Source organism: Littorina saxatilis, linkage group LG2 (genome assembly GCF_037325665.1).
Source record: "Littorina saxatilis isolate snail1 linkage group LG2, US_GU_Lsax_2.0, whole genome shotgun sequence".
In the NCBI taxonomy this organism is placed as follows: Eukaryota; Metazoa; Mollusca; class Gastropoda; order Littorinimorpha; family Littorinidae; genus Littorina; species Littorina saxatilis.
In genome coordinates this window covers 6,908,372-6,930,682 of record NC_090246.1, presented here as the reverse complement: position 1 = coordinate 6,930,682, position 22,311 = coordinate 6,908,372, and the positions used below count along the sequence as shown (strand labels likewise).

At 39.3% G+C, this 22,311-nt stretch overlaps 1 protein-coding gene across 3 annotated transcripts in view; it reads right to left on the bottom strand.

The window, feature by feature from the left end:
• The window catches only part of LOC138958097 (ras-related protein Rab-37-like), a 299,221-nt gene that overhangs the window by 254,408 nt on the left and 22,502 nt on the right, over positions 1–22,311 (bottom strand). For 2 of the 3 annotated variants that reach the window (XM_070329162.1, XM_070329160.1), the window contains exons 3-4: positions 14,397–14,438; positions 5,613–5,679 (exon numbers count right to left, since the gene is read on the bottom strand). In XM_070329162.1, coding sequence (XP_070185263.1) covers positions 5,613–5,679; positions 14,397–14,438 — 109 coding nt within the window. Of the gene's footprint in view, positions 1–4,287; positions 4,355–5,612; positions 5,680–14,396; positions 14,439–22,311 lie in introns of all 3 variants that reach the window. The other variant, XM_070329161.1, reaches the window with a different exon arrangement.

Here is a 22,311-nt window from a genome sequence, read left to right as displayed (position 1 = left end):
GAGTATGGTCTTATCCCGTGTAAAACCCTGACCAGATCAAGTGGAGTATGGTCTTATCCCGTGTAAAAGCCTGACCAGATCAAGTGGAGTATGGTCTTATCCCGTGTAAAAGGTTGACCAGGTCAAGTGGAGGATGGTCTTATCCCGTGTAAAAGCCTGACCACATCAAGTGGAGTATGGTCTTATCTCGTGTAAAAGCCTGACCACATCAAGTGGAGTATGGTCTTATCCCGTGTAAAAGCCTGACCAGATCAAGTGGAGGATGGTCTTATCCCGTGTAAAAGCCTGACCAGATCAAGTGGAGTATGGTCTTATCCCGTGTAAAAGCCTGACCAGATCAAGTGGAGGATGGTCTTATCCCGTGTAAAAGCCTGACCAGATCAAGTGGAGGATGGTCTTATCCCGTGTAAAAGCCTGACCAGGTCAAGTGGAGTATGGTCTTATCCCGTGTAAAAGCCTGACCAGATCTGAAACGGTGAGCATGAGACGAGCTGTTTTCACGGGGCGGAGTGGGCCTTTAAACCATCCTTGCAGAGTTTAGTTCTGAACTGAGGACCAAAACGTAATGAAGTACTTGAATACGTATTATTGTGCACAAAATACACAGGCATCACAAAAACAATAAACAGATTTATGTTAAAATAGTGTATGAAACAAGCGTGGCGTGGTGCAGCGTGTAAAACAAATCTGTGCAGTTCTCCACAACGTTGACAACAAACTGCACCGCACAATAACACGACATTCACACGAAACAAGAACAGAATACTTCCAGCATATTTGCTGCTGCTAGTACGGTACATGTTCAATGCATAGTTATATGTTGAGCATGGCAGATAAATAAGCACAGAAACAAACGTACATTCAACAATATAGCTATTCTGATGAACACGTGGGGGAATTCGGGGGCTGTGATTGGATGGTCTCTTCCGATCATCAAAGCATAATGCGGCGGAAGTCGGCCATTTTACTCATATCCAAAAGCATATTGTCGATAACAAAGACGCATGGTTCCGGTTTCTTCCACGTGTATAAAGTACACGCATACCTCGCCAGGTTTGTTTCTGTGACTAGTCGACAGACGATGCCATTTGCTTTGTGTGTGTGTTTGTTGTTGCTTACTGTACATGACATACATTACGTGTAAAATCCAGTTCTTTAACAGGCAACAAACCTTGCAAATTTCCAGAAGCTGCTATCTGAAGCGACCTATCTCTGATTCTAGCAGACGATCTCTCAAATGTTTAACACAAAATCAGCAAACTCTCCTGTCACATAGAACGTCCATTGTATAGTGCAATGTTAAAATGAAGTTACAGGTCTGAAACATTTAGTCGTTTCTTCTGAGACAATCCTTGTTCTCTTATCATCTACAGATTTACCGCAGTCTTCACCACGCGAATTCCCAACAGAAGTCAGACTTTCGAACATACAATATACGTAGGCAAGCATGATACGTCATGACGTCATATGATTCCTAGCATATTGACGTAATGCTAAACATCCGGTTATCTCGAGTTTTCTCCGTAATACATGTCCGTGGGTTTTTCAATGTTCGGTTATTTCCGTGGCTTCATGCGGAAAGGGAACCGTCGTCTGCAATCAACGACATGGACCATTCTGGTACTTGTTGCTGACAAAAACATGATTTGAACACAGAATTTAATGTCAGAATAGCTATATAAATGCTATTGTGTTTTCATCGTAGCAATAGGGCCCGATATTTAGACTCGAACAAGTATAATGCGACTCGTCTTCGACTCGTCGGCATTATACTTGTCTCGTCTAAATATCGGGCCCTATTGCTACGCTGAAAACACAATAGCTGGTAATAATAATAACGCACAGAAACAAACGTACATTCAACAATAACAATAACGCACAGAAACAAACGTACATTCAACAACAATAATAGTAAGCACAAACAGCAACTGAGAGAGGAGGAGGAGCAAGGGGAGGAGGGAACATTGTTGGCTTTCAACTGGAACCCATAACAAGAAGATCGGTAGACGTTTCAGTACAATCAACAGTCAGCACGAAACGAAGTCTGACGCATCTTGCCAACAATACAAACGATAAAACAACAAAAACAAGGAAGGACAAAATTAACAAAAATAAAATGAATAAATCCGAACGAGTGAAAATATGATGAGACTCAGAAAGTAACAAATTGTTACCTGCAATGGCTGATTGCCACTGGACATGCACACAGCTGAGAAGTGCACACAGCTGAGAAGTGCACACAGCTGAGAAGTGCACACAGCTGAGAAGTGCACACAGCTGAGAAGTGCACACAGCTGAGAAGTGCTGAGAAGTGCACACAGCTGAGAAGTGCACACAGCTGAGAAGTGCACACAGCTGAGAAGTGCACACAGCTGAGAAGTGCACACAGCTGAGAAGTGCACACAGCTGAGAAGTGCACATAGCTGAGAAGTGCACACAGCTGAGAAGTGCACACAGCTGAGAAGTGCACACAGCTGAGAAGTGCGAGTCGTATCTCAGCTAGCTTTAAACTGACAGAAAGTTACCCTTGTTTTCCAGCTACTGAATAAAACATTCCTGAGTAGAATTGCATTAAATAACTGAACAAAAAAGAGCCACACATTTTCTTCTACCATTAGCTGAGTTGGGTCAAGAAGCATTGTTGTACCTCACGTGCAACCCACCGCTGTGGAAGTAACGAAGACAACCGCAGAGCGGTCTCTCTATAAACGCGTTGCTCTAAAGAGAGGGACCCTAACAATTCATGTCTCCTACAGCCGTAAGCATAGAACAAAGAAACAACACAGAAGGTCTGACCGTCGAATAGTGCCAACACTTTCCCTAACCCAACACTAACCCTAACCCAACACTTTCCATTCAAGGAGAATGAAAAGCCCTATGATCTGTTCATGACTTGGAATGATTTTGCTTTAAATAGCAAAAGTACATAATTACAAAACAGAAAAGGAGATGAAAGTTAAAAAAAAGACCTCACAAAAAAACAAGACAACACCACGTGACAAGGGCAAACAAGACCTTACATAGAGTCACGTGACACTGGATGTGACGTACGACACTCAGGACGATAGCAGACACACGACGCGGAACACAAACACTCTCCGGGTTAACGGGGAGTCACACTGGTAGCAAATCTTCCACTGTCAGCGCAATAACACACAGGCACAAAATGCACGGACTGGAGAAAAAACGGTCAAAATAAACACTTTGTTTCACTGTCTCGGATGGCAGCTAGTCCTAAAGCTACCAGCCTGAATTTGCACCAATAGGAATCCATGCCTTAAGCACCGCTCAATGGCTTTCGTATCCCACGAGTTTGGGCGTCAACCCCTTAGCTGATATGAGTTGTTCTCCAGAGCTTTGTACCTGTGGAAACCATGTTACGAAGGTGATATTTCTGTATTTAACTGTGACAGTTTAGCAATACAACATGTTTTCATTACTAAATACAGGTTTCCAATATATCCTTGGCCTGCAAGGAAGGAATAAGAAACACTTTTGAATGTCTACCACCTGCGTAACATGGAACCAGAAGATGTGACATAGATTTAAATACTAAATTTGTGTGTTTAAGACGTAAATGTACACGATTGTTGTAGTTGAATGTCGTTATTATCATCTAACTGGAGTATTAAAGAAAAATGTAAAGAGAATACATGCTAGTTGCAATTTAATATACGTTATAATTATTTAAAGAATCGAGAATGCATGTCACAAAATGGTACCCATCTCTGGATAATAACCCATAATTATGTGAACATCTCTGAATAATAACCCATAATTATGTGAACATCTCTGAATAATAACCCATAATTATGTGAACATCTCTGAATAATAACCCATAATTATGTGAACATCTCTGAATAATAACCCATAATTATGTGAACATCTCTGGATAATAACCCATAATTATGTGAACATCTGAAGTTCTTACTGCGGCATATTTAAACTTTACGTTTGCATGATACTTAACAACAACAGACTTAGGAAGTGGGCTCAACCACGTCTGAACATGGGTCTGCGTGATTCCACATCACAAGTTCTCCGTGACGAAAACACGTCAGGTGATTACGAATTGTGGGCCAGTATCCATGGTGACAATTGTCGGGACTTTCTAACGGATCAACGATCATGCATAATTTGCTTTAATGCAGTTTCCACATTGTACAGCTATGGGACAAAAATGGCATGCTTCAGCCATCCCAATTGGACTAGCTGCATCCTCGACAGACAAAACGCGAGGCACAACTCATGTAAGCATCCAAGGTGCGCTAAGAAGAGAAGCGGTACCATGGGCGTCTCTGTAGTACGCGTGCGTTATGCTCCGGAAGCGCTCCTGGCCAGCCGTGTCCCAGATCTGCAATATGCAAGGAACACCGCCACGTCAGACTCACACCCACACCCCGGGAACAAAGGGGAGGCGGCAGTAACACACAAACGACAGTTACAGAGACAGACAGTAGTCCAGGCAGAGAGAAAGCAGGGAGAGGACGGGTCAGAGTCAGCATGCTACTGTTTCCACAACACTCCCAGCTAACGAACGTTCCAATCACTCGTCCCTTCACTTCACATTTCTTGCTGTAGGTGTTTACATATTTGCAATAATGGGATCTTTGTTGCTAGTGTTCTTCAGAGCCATCAAAAAAGTGGAGCTGCTACCACGTCATCTTTGTTGCTACTTCAATGATGTGCCTGAGCTGTTAACAGGCCGATCACGTCATCTTTGTTGCTACTTCAATGATGTGCCCGAGCTGTTAACAGGCCGATCACGTCATCTTTGTTGCTACTTCAATGATGTGCCTGAGCTGTTAACAGGCCGATCACGTCATCTTTGTTGCTACTTCAATGATGTGCCCGAGCTGTTAACAGGCGAATCACTTCATATGTATTGCTGCAATGTGTGTCAGCGTTTTGAACAAGGGAATCATTTAACCCTGGTCGCTTATATATGTTCACAGTGACTGTCGTCATCATGGCATTTGTTTTACGTTGACTGCAGACTTGCTATACCTTGACAGTGACTAATTTTTCCGTCTGCACGGCGGGTCGAACGCCACGACCGTACAGATAAGCCAGGACATGAACAAACAAGTTGTTGATACCAGGGCTGTCTCCCTACACATAAAACAGCACATGAACAAACAAGTTGTTGATACCAGGGCTGTCTCCCTACACATAAAACAGCACATGAACAAACAAGTTGTCACTACCTGTGCTGTGTCCCTTCAGATAAACCAGCACATGAACAAACAAGTTGTTGATACCAGGGCTGTCGTCCTCAGCACAAGAGGTGTGTCTGCTCTTTACTTCGCTAGTAAGTGGAATCCTCTTTTTCTCCGGTCACTACATAGAAGGCATTAGGGGACTGGGGATGCCATCCAGCCTCAAAAGAGGAGTTCTAATTGCGGAAACAGTACCATGGTAGACACAGACCGTGCTCCCACAGGTAAGGAGTAAACCCGTGGTCCCGTAGCTAAAGACACAGACAATGGTCCCACAGTACAGATAAGGACACAGACTGTGGTCCAACACACAAGGAATCACCGCGGCCCAACCGGTAAGGACACAGAGAAAGGCACGTGCTACCGCTCCCCCAGGTGACACACACGACCTACCGTTGGCATCGCGATAATACGCGCGAGTTATGCTGCGGAAGCGCTCTTGCCCCGCTGTGTCCCAAATCTGCAAGAGAAGCATACGTCACCACCCGTGACACTGGTACCCCTATGACGTCATCACCACCCGTGATACTGTTACCCCTATGACGTCAACAGACATTCGTGTATTACATCACCACCCACACCGATACCCCTATGGTGTCAACAGACATTCGTGTATTACATCACCACCCGTTACACTGATACCCCTATGGTGTCAACAGACATTCGTGTATTACATCACCACCCGTGACACTGTTACCCCTATGACGTCAACAGACATTCGTGTATTACATTACCATCCAAACAGTTACCCCTATGACGCCAACAGACAGTCGTATACTACATCACCAGCCACACTGTTACCCATATGACGTCAACAGACATTCGAATAATACATCACCACGCACACTGCTACCCCTATTACTTCAACGCAAACTCGTTCATTCTACTACCACCAACGGAGCTGGCATTCTATAGTCATAATTAGGTCACAACTCGTTCTTACCATCCATGCTGATTTTTGACTACATACACACAAAAGATATTGACCCCAATCGGGTTAACAAAATGATTGTACCGTAGTTGTTTAACACCACTGGCATTGGCCGAGCCTCTCTCCCACATGACGTCAACGCTTAGCATTATTCATTCCAGCACTTGTTATTCCATTGCATCATCATCTGTCCCTGATAGTGGCATTGTGTTACCCACATGACGTCAACGCTTAGCATTATTCATTCCAGCACTTGTTATTCCATTGCATCATCATCTGTCCCTGATAGTGGCATTGTGTTACCCACATGACGTCAACGCTTAGCATTATTCATTCCAGCACTTGTTATTCCATTGCATCATCATCTGTCCCTGATAGTGGCATTGTGTTACCCACATGACGTCAACGCTTAGCATTATTCATTCCAGCACTTGTTATTCCATTGCATCATCATCTGTCCCTGATAGTGGCATTGTGTTACCCACATGACGTCAACGCTTAGCATTATTCATTCCAGCACGTGTTATTCCATCGTTGTGTAGAATCAACCTTTATCATTGTGTAGAACTAACCTTTATCATTGTGTAGAACTAACCTTTATCATTGTGTAGAACTAACCTTTATCATTGTGTAGAACTAACCTTCATCATTGTGTAGAACTAACCTTTATCATTGTGTAGAACTAACCTTTATCATTGTGTAGAACTATGTCACGATTTAGTGACATGGATCGAGAAAGTGTCACTCTGGGGGGGTGCCTTCCTCGAATTGCGATAGAAAGCGCCTGTGCTTTCTGTCAACGGCTGGGTTTTAGCTGACCAAGCATAGCGAACACGGGTATTTCGTGTTGCACGGATTTCACGTTGGTGATTTCTGCTGTCAGGGCAAAACTGGCGATGGCTGAACTTGGAACGTGACAAGGTGAGTCACGTGATTTTGTCAAGGTTGTCTGTGTGAGACATGTTAGCTGGACACTCGAAACTCAGCAGCGAGAGAGAAGCGTCGGTGTCTTATTTCATACGAGTTTGAAGGACTTCAACACGTTTTAACTATTTCACTGTATATCAACGTGCCGTGCTGCTTGCCAGTTGGGCTTCTGGGAACTTCAAGGACAGACCACCTTCTCACTGTTTATATGCTGGCTGACAGTCGGGGCGTCAAAGTTTCTTCGCTGTGCGGGGAAGGTTTTCCACCGCATAAGGATTCAGCGCAAGAGGGAGAATGGCGGGTATTCCGTTGACAAACGGGTGCCATTCAAAAGGAAGCGGATTCGCTTAAAAGAGAGAGCTACCTACATAAGGCTGTTGAGGTAATAAATCAGTATTTAACGCTGTTGACGAGTCTGTGTTTGTGGAAGGAAATACTCTCTGTTGTTCTTTCCAGGTAGCGCATAATTTGCTCTTTGTGACGCTAAAATACTAATCTGTATATGGTTTTTGCAGATATGGAGAGAAGGAAGGAAAATAGCTGATTTGTTGTTGTAAAAGTTCGTTTGTGCAGGCCCACGTGCTCGATGAGATATGTAAAGGTGACATGTTTAAAGGTGGTGTGTGAGGGGTAGCATGACATGTTTAGTGCACCGATGCTTTTTGTTGCAGCCTTCTGTTGCTGGCTGTTTTCGACTGCCTACGTATTCTACTACGTGCTATGCTGAGCGGGATGCTGTAACCAGGTCGTCCGCGGCATTCTTGTAACCTGCTAACCTGCTGTACTGGTGATTTGCTGTCGCTGTCGCCGTCCTACCAGCTACAACTCTACTTTTTCTGGTAGACTACGGGAGGACCTTCAGCGACTGAGTGAGGCGCCTGATGTCTCCACTGTTCCCTGCTTCGTTGCCACGCTAGCCGGCACTACATTCAACGGAGCAGTTGTGGAGACTACAGACTAATTACGGGCCGCCCACTCAGTGGCAAAAAGCTAAGTTGCACCATGACGTCTTTTGCACCCTTCTTACCACCAAGTCATCTGTTTTATTTATGATTACACTCGAGCGGTGACGACGTGGGGTGTGTGACACCTGCATGAATTAGCACTTTAAGGCAGATCAGTAACTTTTCCTAACTATACACGGGATCAGCGTGTTATTATTATTTTCTGTACTTTAATTGGCATTTTTGTCAGTGACCACTTGTTTTTACGTTTTGAACGTAAAAAGAACATCTTTTGGAGTGAAGTCTCGAGGGAGGTGGCGTGATATTACATAAACAGGCGTCTGAAACTTATACTTTTGTTGATTCTATTTATTTGTATGACTGCGATAGTGGATCGTGGGGTGGTTAGTTAGTTAGAAGTAACTAACCGTTCATAATCACCTTATTGTGATATTGAAACGTGACAAACTAACCTTCATCATTGTGTAGAATTAACCTTCATCATTGTGTAGAACTAACCTTCATCATTATGTAGAACTAACCTTTATCGTTGTGTAGAACTAACCTTTATCATTATGTAGAACTAACCTTTATCATTGTGTAGAATTAACCTTCATCATTGTGTAGAACTAACCTTCATCATTGTGTAGAACTAACCTTCATCATTGTGTAGAACTAACCTTTATCATTGTGTAGAACTAACCTTTATCATTGTGTAGAACTAACCTTTATCATTGTGTAGAACTAACCTTTATCATTGTGTAGAACTAACCTTTATCATTGTGTAGAACTAACCTTTATCATTGTGTAGAACTAACCTTCATCATTGTGTAGAACTAACCTTTATCATTGTGTAGAACTAACCTTTATCATTGTGTAGAACTAACCTTTATCATTGTGTAGAACTAACCTTTATCATTGTGTAGAACTAACCTTTATCATTGTGTAGAACTAACCTTTATCATTGTGTAGAACTAACCTTTATCATTGTGTAGAACTAACCTTTATCATTGTGTAGAACTAACCTTTATCATTGTGTAGAACTAACCTTTATCATTGTGTAGAACTAACCTTTATCATTGTGTAGAACTAACCTTTATCATTGTGTAGAACTAACCTTTATCATTGTGTAGAACTAACCTTTATCATTGTGTAGAACTAACCTTTATCATTGTGTAGAACTAACCTTTATCATTGTGTAGAATTAACCTTCATCATTGTGTAGAACTAACCTTTATCATTATGTAGAACTAACCTTTATCATTGTGTAGAACTAACCTTTATCATTATGTAGAACTAACCTTCATCATTGTGTAGAACTAACCTTTATCATTGTGTAGAACTAACCTTTATCATTGTGTAGAACTAACCTTTATCATTGTGTAGAACTAACCTTCATCATTGTGTAGAACTATGTCACGATTTAGTGACATGGATCGAGAAAGTGTCACTCTGGGGGGTGCCTTCCTCGAATTGCGATAGAAAGCGCCTGTGCTTTCTGTCAACGGCTGGGTTTTAGCTGACCAAGCATAGCGAACACGGGTATTTCGTGTTGCACGGATTTCACGTTGGTGATTTCTGCTGTCAGGGCAAAACTGGCGATGGCTGAACTTGGAACGTGACAAGGTGAGTCACGTGATTTTGTCAAGGTTGTCTGTGTGAGACATGTTAGCTGGACACTCGAAACTCAGCAGCGAGAGATAAGCGTCGGTGTCTTATTTCATACGAGTTTGAAGGACTTCAACACGTTTTAACTACTTCACTGTATATCAACGTGCCGTGCTGCTTGCCAGTTGGGCTTCTGGGAACTTCAAGGACAGACCACCTTCTCACTGTTTATATGCTGGCTGACAGTCGGGGCGTCAAAGTTTCTTCGCTGTGCGGGGAAGGTTTTCCACCGCATAAGGATTCAGCGCAAGAGGGAGAATGGCGGGTATTCCGTTGACGAACGGGTGCCATTCAAAAGGAAGCGGATTCGCTTAAAAGAGAGAGCTACCTACATAAGGCTGTTGAGGTAATAAATCATTATTTAACGCTGTTGACGAGTCTGTGTTTGTGGAATGAAATACTCTCTGTTGTTCTTTCCAGGTAGCGCATAATTTGCTCTTTGTGACGCTAAAATACTAATCTGTATATGGTTTTTGCAGATATGGAGAGAAGGAAGGAAAATAGCTGATTTGTTGTTGTAAAAGTTCGTTTGTGCAGGCCCACGTGCTCGATGAGATATGTAAAGGTGACATGTTTAAAGGTGGTGTGTGAGGGGTAGCATGACATGTTTAGTGCACCGATGCTTTTTGTTGCAGCCTTCTGTTGCTGGCTGTTTTCTACTGCCTACGTACATCTACTACGTGCTATGCTGAGCGGGATGCTGTAACCAGGTCGTCCGCGGCATTGATGTAACCTGCTAACCTGCTGTACTGGTGATTTGCTGTCGCTGTCGCCGTCCTACCAGCTACAACTCTACTTTTTCTGGTAGACTACGGGAGGACCTTCAGCGACTGAGTGAGGCGCCTGATGTCTCCACTGTTCCCTGCTTCGTTGCCACGCTAGCCGGCACTACATTCAACGGAGCAGTTGTGGAGACTACAGACTAATTACGGGCCGCCCACTCAGTGGCAAAAAGCTAAGTTGCACCATGACGTCTTTTGCACCCTTCTTACCACCAAGTCATCTGTTTTATTTATGATTACACTCGAGCGGTGACGACGTGGGGTGTGTGACACCTGCATGAATTAGCACTTTAAGGCAGATCAGTAACTTTTCCTAACTATACACGGGATCAGCGTGTTATTATTATTTTCTGTACTTTAATTGGCATTTTTGTCAGTGACCACTTGTTTTTACGTTTTGAACGTAAAAAGAACATCTTTTGGAGTGAAGTCTCGAGGGAGGTGGCGTGATATTACATAAACAGGCGTCTGAAACTTATACTTTTGTTGATTCTATTTATTTGTATGACTGCGATAGTGGATCGTGGGGTGGTTAGTTAGTTAGAAGTAACTAACCGTTCATAATCACCTTATTGTGATATTGAAACGTGACAAACTAACCTTCATCATTGTGTAGAACTAACCTTTATCATTGTGTAGAACTAACCTTTATCATTGTGTAGAACTAACCTTTATCATTGTGTAGAACTAACCTTCATCATTGTGTAGAACTAACCTGCATCATTGTGTAGAATCAACCTTCATCATTGTGTAGAAGTAACCTTTATCATTGTGTAGAATTAACCTTTATCATTGTGTAGAACTAACCTTTATCATAATGTAGAACTAACCTTTATCATTGTGTAGAATCAACCTTCATCATTGTGTAGAACTAACCTTCATCATTGTGTAGAACTAACCTTTATCATTGTGTAGAACTAACCTTCATCATTGTGTAGAACTAACCTTCATCATTGTGTAGAACTAACCTTCATCATTGTGTAGAACTAACCTTTATCATTGTGTAGAACTAACCTTTATCATTGTGTAGAACTAACCTTTATCATTGTGTAGAACTAACCTTTATCATTGTGTAGAACTAACCTTTATCATTGTGTAGAACTAACCTTCATCATTGTGTAGAATTAACCTTCATCATTGTGTAGAACTAACCTTTATCATTGTGTAGAACTAACCTTCATCATTGTGTAGAACTAACCTTCATCATTGTGTAGAACTAACCTTCATCATTATGTAGAACTAACCTTCATCATTGTGTAGAATTAACCTGCATCATTGTGTAGAATTAACCTTCATCATTGTGTAGAATTAACCTGCATCATTGTGTAGAATTAACCTTCATCATTGTGTAGAATTAACCTTCATCATTGTGTAGAATTAACCTTCATCATTGTGTAGAACTAACCTTCATCATTGTGTAGAACTAACCTTCATCATTGTGTAGAACTAACCTTTATCATTGTGTAGAACTAACCTTCATCATAATGTAGAACTAACCTTTATCATTGTGTAGAACTAACCTTTATCATTGTGTAGAACTAACCTTCATCATTGTGTAGAACTAACCTTTATCATTGTGTAGAACTAACCTTCATCATTGTGTAGAACTAACCTTTATCATTGTGTAGAACTAACCTTCATCATTGTGTAGAACTAACCTTTATCATTGTGTAGAACTAACCTTCATCATTGTGTAGAACTAACCTTCATCATTGTGTAGAACTAACCTTTATCATTGTGTAGAACTAACCTTCATCATTGTGTAGAACTAACCTTTATCATTGTGTAGAACTAACCTTCATCATTGTGTAGAACTAACCTTCATCATTGTGTAGAACTAACCTTCATCATTATGTAGAAGTAACCTAATCTAAACGCATAGGGTGGTAACTGTGCAACAACTAGCAGGTTGTACTAAAAATCTGATACAGTAAAACATTCTTAACCGAGGTATTTAAGAAATAGTAGGAGCAGTGTTAGTTCGTTGCCTGCAAGAGATTTGAAATGATTTGCGAACTTTTGTACCCATAAAGTCAACATTTGTATCACTTTAACTTGTATTATTTTTGTTGTTGATCATAAACTATTATTCTACATACATTGAAGCAAATGCGCAACACAAACAGTCCTGTGTCATGAATGTTGTGGTCAAATGACTTGAAGAGAAAAACGGTGTATTTATATGGTAGCCCCTCGCCTTAAGAGCGACCGATAGCTAAGAGTACAATGAAAGTTAGAAAGGACGCATTTAATAAGCCAAAGTTCCGAGCGTTCTCAGCAAAGACTGCTCCCAGCTCCATTGTTATTTCATGAACGGAGTTTTCCGACTAATGGTGTCACGCCCTCTGTTGATAGGTTTGGGAAACCAGTGTTCCCTAGAAAACAAATCTGCCCTGCTAGAAACACCCCGGTACCGAACGAATTCAGCATTTGTGTTAGTTAATATAAACTATCAAATGTACACAAGTCACATTCGGCGTCATAGTTGGAAAGGAACTTTGCAAGTTTAGGTCGCTCCTAACTGACTAAAGAGGGGGGTGGGGGTGAATTCACTGACCAGCCATGAGAGTTTAGGTCGGTCCTGACTGACTGAAGAGGGGGGTGGGGGTGAATTTACTGACCAACCATGAGAGGCGTAGGGGCGTTCAGTGGGGGAAAGAGCGGTTCATTATACAGGTCTTTTCAATCCTATCTTTAAGTGGGGGAAAGAGCGCATCATTATACGCGTCTTTTCAATCCTATCTTTATGTGGGGCAAAGAGCGGTTCACTATACGCGTCTTTTCAATCCTATCTTTATGTGGAGGAAAGAGCGGTTCATTATATGTGTCTTTTCAATCCTATCTTTATGTGGGGGAAAGAGCGGTTCATTATACGCGTCTTTTCAATCCTATCTTTATGTGGGGGAAAGAGCGGTTCACTATACGCGTCTTTTCAATCCTATCTTTATGTGGGGCAAAGAGCGGTTCACTATACGCGTCTTTTCAATCCTATCTTTATGTGGGGGAAAGAGCGGTTCATTATACGCGTCTTTTCAATCCTATCTTTATGTGGGGCAAAGAGCGGTTCACTATACGTGTCTTTTCAATCCTTATCTTTATGTGGGGGAAAGAGCAGTTCATTATATGCGTCTTTTCAATCCTTATCTTTATGTGGGGGAAAGAGCGGTTCACTATACGCGTCTTTTCAATCCTATCTTTATGTGGGGCAAAGAGCGGTTCATTATACGCGTCTTTTCAATCCTATCTTTATGTGGGGGAAAGAGCGGTTCATTATACGCGTCTTTTCAATCCTATCTTTATGTGGGGGAAAGAGCGGTTCACCAAACGCGTCTTTTCAATCCTATATTTATGTGGGGCAAAGAGCGGTTCACTATACGCGTCTTTTCAATCCTATCTTTATGTGGGGGAAAGAGCGGTTCACTATACGCGTCTTTTCAATCCTATCTTTATGTGGGGCAAAGAGTGGTTCATTATACGCGTCTTTTCAATCCTATCTTTATGTGGGGCAAAGAGCGGTTCATTATACGCGTCTTTTCAATCCTATCTTTATGTGGGGGAAAGAGCGGTTCATTATACGCGTCTTTTCAATCCTATCTTTATGTGGGGGAAAGAGTGGTTCACTATACGTGTCTATGCAATCCTATCTTTATGTGGGGCAAAGAGTGGTTCATTATACGCGTCTTTTCAATCCTATCTTTACTCTTGCTCTTGGACACACACATATCATGAGACAGTATCCAGGGTGACTCAACCATCAATAGGAGCTGTATTATGTCCCCTCATTCTTTCCAAAGTCAATTGGTTAGTGTTAACGTACTCGTCAGCTTCAAGCCAATGTGCAGGGAGTTTGAGTGTCAGGCACGACAAACCACACTAGGTGGGAGGGATGGGACGGTGGGAGACAATGAGGCACGCCGAGACTGACCTGTAACTTGACTTTAGCGCCATCCACCTCCACCACCTTGTTCTGAAACACACACAGTGAATAATAACATTAACAACAACAATAACACCTTGTTCTGAAACACACATAGTGATTAATAACATTAACAATAACAATAACACCTTGTTCTGAAACACACATAGTGAATGATAACATTAACAACAACAATAACACCTTGTTCTGAAACACACACAGTGAATAATAACATTAACAATAACAATAACACCTTGTTCTGAAACACACATAGTGAATGATAACATTAACAACAACAATAACACCTTGTTCTGAAACACACACAGTGAATGATAACATTAACAACAACAATGACACCTTGTTCTGCAACACACACACCCAATGAATAATAACATTAACAACAACAATAACACCTTGTTCTGAAACACACACAGTGAATGATAACATTAACAACAACAATAACACCTTGTTCTGAAACACACACACAGTGAATAATAACATTAACAACAACAATAACACCTTGTTCTGAAACACACACAGCGAATGATAACATGAACAACAACAATAACTCCTTGTTCTGAAACACACACAGTGAATAATAACATTAACAACAATAAGTTGTAGTTCTGAAACACATAGTGAATGATAACATTAACAACAACAATAAGTTGTTTTCATCATTTCATGGTTTTCATAATTGCTCTGACAATGTGTAAAAGGGTTTTATCTTTATTTTGATTTTGACAGCCCCCGTGTAAGCCATTTCCTGTGTAGCTGTGATTACATAACCACACTTAATATATATAGCTGTAATTACATAACCACACTTAATATAGCTGTGATTACATAACCACACTTAATATATATAGCTGATAACATAACCACACATAATATATATAGCTGTGATTACATAACCACACGTAATATATATAGCTGTGATTACATAACCACACTTAATATATAAAGCTGTAATTACATAACCACACGTAGTATATATAGCTGTGATTACATAACCACACTTAACATATATAGCTGTGACTACATAACCACACGTAATATATATAGCTGTGATTACATAACCACACGTAATATATACAGCTGTGATTACATAACCACATGTAATATATATGGCTGTGATTACATAACCACACGTGATATATATAGCTGTGATTACATAACCACACGTAGTATATATAGCTGTGATTACATAACCACACGTAGTATATATAGCTGTGATTACATAACCACATGTAATATATATAGCTGTGATTACATAACCACACGTAATATATATAGCTGTGATTACATAACCACACTTAATATATATAGCTGTGATTACATAACCACACGTAATATATATATAGCTGTGATTACATAACCACACTTAATATATATAGCTGTGATTACATAACCACACGTAATATATATAGCTGTGATTACATAACCACACGTAATATATATAGCTGTGATTACATAACCACACGTAATATATATAGCGGTGATTACATAACCACACGTAATAATTATAGGCATTGTTCGTTGTGTGGGGCCAAGTGTTATTTGTTGTATTACATGTCACCCTGTGTTTCCTGAGTAAAAGTATGTTTAAACCAACAATAACAATAACAATAACAACACGTCATCGTCCATTAAAATGGACAACTTTCCTTGACGCACACAAGCTGCCTGGAAACGACAATACGACTGATGAAGAATTATGATGTTGAAAGTGCTGTACGCCCGTACGAAATGAACTTATAGAAAACTTATAGGAACTTATAAGAAACTTATAAGTTTCTTATAAGTTCTTATAAATTTCTTATAAGTTTTGTATAAGGCATTATAAGAATAAGTTTTGCTATAAGTTTTGCTGATAAGTTTCTACCGTTTCTTATAAGTCTGGTATAAGGAATTTGTAAGGAATTGAGAGTGTTATAAGTTGCTATAAGAAAGTATAAGGAAATTATAGGGAAATTGTACTTAAACATTTTGGGAGTCGATGTGGACTTAGAAAAAAAAGGGCGCCTTACACTGGCTGTCAACCTGCACATTTTTCTAAGTCCAGAAGCAATATCAAAAATTCTTTTAATTTGTTGTTCCAACATCCTTGGAAAGAAATATACCATCTCACGCTTCAAAATGAACAGGAGGGAAATATGAATCCACTGATTTGGAAGATAAAAAAATCTAAAAACAAAAATCAAACTTTGAAATCTTGTAAACCAATAATTATATAATGAAAAGAAAAAGTCAACATTTTCATTCAGAGGCTATTTAGTTAAGGTAAATGTATCTGCATATATATGGGAGTTTGTGTACAATCGTTATTTATTGCTCTGTCTGTCTGTCTGTCTGTCTGTCTGTCTGTCTCTCTAATGTATAATAAATATTCTGTACAAAAGTTAAATGAAAATTTAGCCGTACCACAATGTTTTTCAAATTTGGTTGTAAAGGTTCACAGTTACCAGAGACTTTCTATATGTCTGCTGTTACACAATCAAACAAAAAGACTACAAGACAACAACAAAAACTCACATACAAGTAAAATTTCCTTGTATGATCATTGTGGGAATCAGCTTTCTTTTGGGATATGAGGCCTCACAAATGAAGAGATTCTTTAAAAAAAATTAAAAAAATAAAAAAAATAAAAATTAAAACTGGTATTTTTCATTTCAGTAATTCCTTTAAATACCTTACCTACTTTAGTCCTCAATTGTTTTGGTATATATGCAATAAATAGGTAAAGGTTAAGAACGCTCATCCTAATTCCTAATTTTTATTTTTATTTTATTTATGTCACTAAGTAAATTATCTTATGGATGCTTTCTTTAAATAAAATATTAGGAAATAAATTAATAAAATCAGATATAATTTAATATTTCAGAACATTTTCTCAAATAAATCAATGCAAAACGGAAAACAATATAGTATGAACAGAATGAATAACCCTAATCCTTATTTGAACAACCATAACATAAACATTCAAATTAACTACTCAAGGTAAAGGGATAAAATTGTAAATGTTGTATACATATATATTTTTTCAGCATTTTGTCTTTATTTTTTTTCTGAATGTACATATCCTTTTAGATGGGGAAAAAAGAACAGTAGTTTGTTTTCTTGACTTCAGGGGAGGCAATCATGTATGCAATTAAAAGAGCAATATTGTAGTTATTTCCCTTTACATCCGGGGACTTCTTGTTTGAATGTCAGTGCAAGATTGGGGGACCAGTAGCAGTTTGAATGACACATTATCTGCAGAAATACCACACCTATTTTCAGTCAAATGATTTTTATGAAAAGAGAGAAGTTTCAAGGAGTAGAAGATGCATTTGGAGACCAGCACTGAGAAGAAATTACAGCATTATGTGTGTCAGGAGCCATGAAACCTCTGATGACCGTGTGTTTACCGCCATATTGGACTATCGGCGGTTGAGATGATTTGCTGACTCAGTGACTGGATTCAGTCAAAAATTGGTGAGTTCCATCGTTTTCTTTGAAGTTAATGAGGAATGAAGGTAAACTTATTTGCTTAGAGTCATGTTTTTTTGTACAGATGGAAGAATTCGGAAATTATTCCTTGTCCAATGCATTGTGATTGTCACTTTTTGTCAGTAAACTAAAGTCTCACTCTCAGAGTTAGATTTAGAATTTGCACTTTGACTTAGCCAGTATTTTCGAATGGTTCTACACAGAATACTGTCTTTAAAATAGTTTTACTTCAAGTTGGCTTGAAGGGTTTTGCAGAGCTTTTGTGTGAAGTAGAGTCCAATTTACTGCAAGGATTGGATGTGCAGACTATTCCAAAAGAAAGAGAAAGAAAGGTTTTTAATCCATCGATGTAATACACTCATATAGAGGAGGTAAACTTTTTATCGTCAGTAATATCGTGATTACTATGAAGCATTAGCTGTTTCGTTCCACAGTAGGCTGCAAATGTGTTTTTAGAGAAATGTTTGAACAGCATTTTTTTCTGCAAATTTTAGTTACTAATCTTTTTAACTTTAAGGCCTGGACCACACAAAAAAGGAAAGTAACTCACTAACTGTAAGTTGTAACTTGTATTGTAACTTAAGCTGCAATACTGTGATTCAGAACTATTCTTCTGGAGAACTATTTATTTATGAACTGACTATTTCTAAACTTCATAGTTGTTGATCAGGAAAACATTACATTTTGAGAGCAGTTTGACATTTTAAATTTATGCACAAAAATGACAAATAGCAAAACAAATTTACAAGGAATTTAGTAAGGTAACATGAGTTTTTTGGCATGTCACTGTTACTGTTAATAACTTAATAGTAATACTCAATATTAATACCGCTAGCACCTATTTGTTAAGGCCAAAAAGAAAAATAAGTCTGTTTCCGGTAACATCGCCGACAAAAATAGGGTCGGTCGTTGGTTTTTTATTTTTTATTTTTTTATAAACACCTTTTTCTTACGTTTTGTTAACGTCTTTTTACGTTTTTACATTTAGTCAAGTTTTGACTAAATGTTTTAACGTAGAGGGGGGAATCGAGACGAGGGTCGTGGTGTATGTGTGTTTGTGTGTCTGTGTGTGTGTGTAGAGCGATTCAGACTAAACTACTGGACCGATCTTTATGAAATTTGACATGAGAGTTCCTGGGTATGAAATCCCCAGACTTTTTTTTCATTTTTTCGATAAATGTCTTTTATGACGTCATATCCGGCTTTTCGTGAAAGTTGAGGCGGCACTGTCACGCTCTCATTTTTCAACCAAATTGGTTGAAATTTTGGTCAAGTAATCTTCGACGAAGCCCGGACTTCGGTATTGCATTTCAGCTTGGTGGCTTAAAAATTAATTAATGACTTTGGTCATTAAAAATCTGAAAATTGTAAAAAAAATATTTTTTTTATAAAACGATCCAAATTTACGTTCATCTTATTCCCCATCATTTTCTGATTCCAAAAACATATACATATGTTATATTTGGATTAAAAACAAGCTCTGAAAATTAAAAATATAAAAATTATTATCAAAATTAAATTGTCCAAATCAATTTAAAAACACTTTCATCTTATTCCTTGTCGGTTCCTGATTCCAAAAACATATAATTATGATATGTTTGGATTAAAAACACGCTCAGAAAGTTAAAACGAAGAGTGGTACAGAAAAGCGTGCTATCCTTCTCAGCGCAAGTACTACCCCGCTCTTCTTGTCAATTTCACTGCCTTTGCCGTGCGCGGTGGACTGACGATGCTACGAGTATACGGTCTTGCTGCGTTGCATTGCGTTCAGTTTCATTCTGTGAGTTCGACAGCTACTTGACTAAATGTTGTATTTTCGCCTTACGCGACTTGTTTTTTTCTTTCTTTATAAACGCTTCCTTAGTTTACTTACAATTATTCAGCACATGTTTTTGACCTAGATATATTGAAACTAAATAAAGTATACTTGACTTCATTTTTTTGTTTTTTGTTTTTGTGCGAAAAGCGAAAAAAAACCTTTAGGGTCGGCGCTTAAAAATAGGGTCGGTCGGGTTACCGAAAACAGACATATTTTTCTTTTTGGCCTAAACTACTCAAATAATTAAATTAAATAATGTCCAATTTTCAATGTAATTTTGTAATCAAGTGTATTATAATTTGTGTGTGCAGGTGATGACCAGTGCCACTCACTACCAGGAGCTTGCTGCCTTATTCTGGATATGGACCCGCCTCTTTCAACATGCAGAACTTTGTGCAGCTGATTTCTTGAGTTATTCAGTGCCAAGGACAATGGAGAGCCACCCATTTCAACGTACACAAGTTTGTGCAGCTGATTTCCTGCCTTATTGGGTTATTCGGTGCCAAGGACAATGGAGACCCACCCATTTCAACGTACACAAGTTTGTGCAGCTGATTTCCTGCCTTATTCTGTGCCAAGGAAATGCCAGATCCACCCCTTCAAATGTGCAGTCAAGCTTGTGCAGCTGTATTTCCTGCCTTATTCTGTGCCAAGGACATGAAATTGAGAGATCCACCCCTTTCCACGGGATAAAAGTTCAAATCTTTCTCTACAAACTGTGACCAAAAGCTTCTTTCTTTACAAGGCGTTACCCGACTCGGTGCCAGTGTTTGAAAACTTCATGTGATTTTGGGAAAATGTAATTTAATGCAACAAAAAGTGCTTTAATGCAATTTGGTGTGCAGAAGGACACTTCAATACATCTCAATACATCTCAATACAGCTCAATACAGCTCTATTCAATACAGCTCTATTCAATACAGCTCAATACAACTCTTGTGTCTGAATGTAGAAGAAACAGATGTTTGTCTTTTGGCTCCTATACACATAATGGCACATGTTTATTCCATCACTTAAAATCAAAGTCCTTTCATAAGAATCACAAGCTTGAATTCTGAAAACACACAGAGCGACTGATAATGTGCAATATGTTGTGCACAAATAGATTATATCATGAAATTAGGTGTTCCGAAAACACTGAAAACACGAAGAGTGACTGATAATGTGCAATATGTTGTACACAAATAGATTATATCATGAAATTAGGTGTTTTAAAAACACTGAAAACACGCAGAGTGACTGATAATGTGCAATATGTTGTACACAAATAGATTATATCATGAAATTAGGTGTTCTGAAAACACTGAAAACATGCAGAGTGACTGATAATGTGCAATATGTTGTACACAAATAGATTATATCATGAAATCAGGTGTTCTGAAAACACGCAGAATGACTGATAATGTGCAATATATGTTGTACACAAATAGACTATATCATGAAATCAGGTGTTCTGAAAACACTGAAAACATGCAGAATATGACTGATAATGTGCAATATGTTGTACACAAGTAGATTATATCATGAAATCAGGTGTTCTGAAAACACTGAAAACAACCAGAGTGGAGGACAATGTTGAAAGTCCTGTACACAAACATCATATCCTAAAATCATTGTTTTCATGAAACACACAGCTCGTATCATGTAGTTTAATTTTCTAAAATTACACACAAGATATTATAGCATTACATGTTTTAAAAGCACAGAGACCGTATCCGTTGTTTCAATGTTTGGAGAACGCATACCATATTATTAAATAAGACTATATTTTCTAAAGTAACATACAGACTTGATCATGTAATTTATTAATGATACGTTCTAAAAACGTGACATGCAAACCGTATCATGACATGTTCTGAAAATAGGCAAATCAAATTATGTTATAAAACGTTTCTTGAAGACACTATACACTGTAGTAAAATGTAACGCACACACCCTAGGCTGTCACAAAATCAAATAATTATTCTCAGAACACACGGATCGTATTATGAAATAACATGTGTGACCAATGGCAATGAGTTTGATGGACAAATGCGGTCGCTACAATGCTGCCTCAATGTTTTTGAAAGTCGGATATGATGTCATCAAACATTCTCATCCACAAAATAAAAACATTTCTTGGTACATATTGGAAGATTGCAATGACACCTTGCAATGGCGCCAAAGCTGCAAGCGATGTAATGATGAAGCACCAAGTTTGCAACCACGCCCTCCATCGATCACTCTCCCAAAACATGTCTCTCACTCTCCTGCCGTCACCTGGCTGCCAGATCTCTCCCCCCTGTCACAAGCGCCTGTTGTATGTAGGAAAGACCGATTGCAAGCGCCTGTGTTGGTGTTTGGGCTTTACTGCCTGTGCGCTATTTGGTTTTTCTCGTGTTTTTCGTAGTTTACGTTGTAAATGTGGGGTTATGCCGTCCCAGTACCATTGTGTCCCAGTACCATTGCGTCCCAAAAAAATGCCGTCTCATTGCGTCCCATTAAGCAATCCCATTGGGTCCCAATACCATTGGGTCCCAGTGCCATTGCGTCCCGTACCATTGCGTCCCAACAAAATTGCGTGTCGATAGGTCCCAAGAAAATTGCATCTCGATACGTCCCATAAAGGAATCC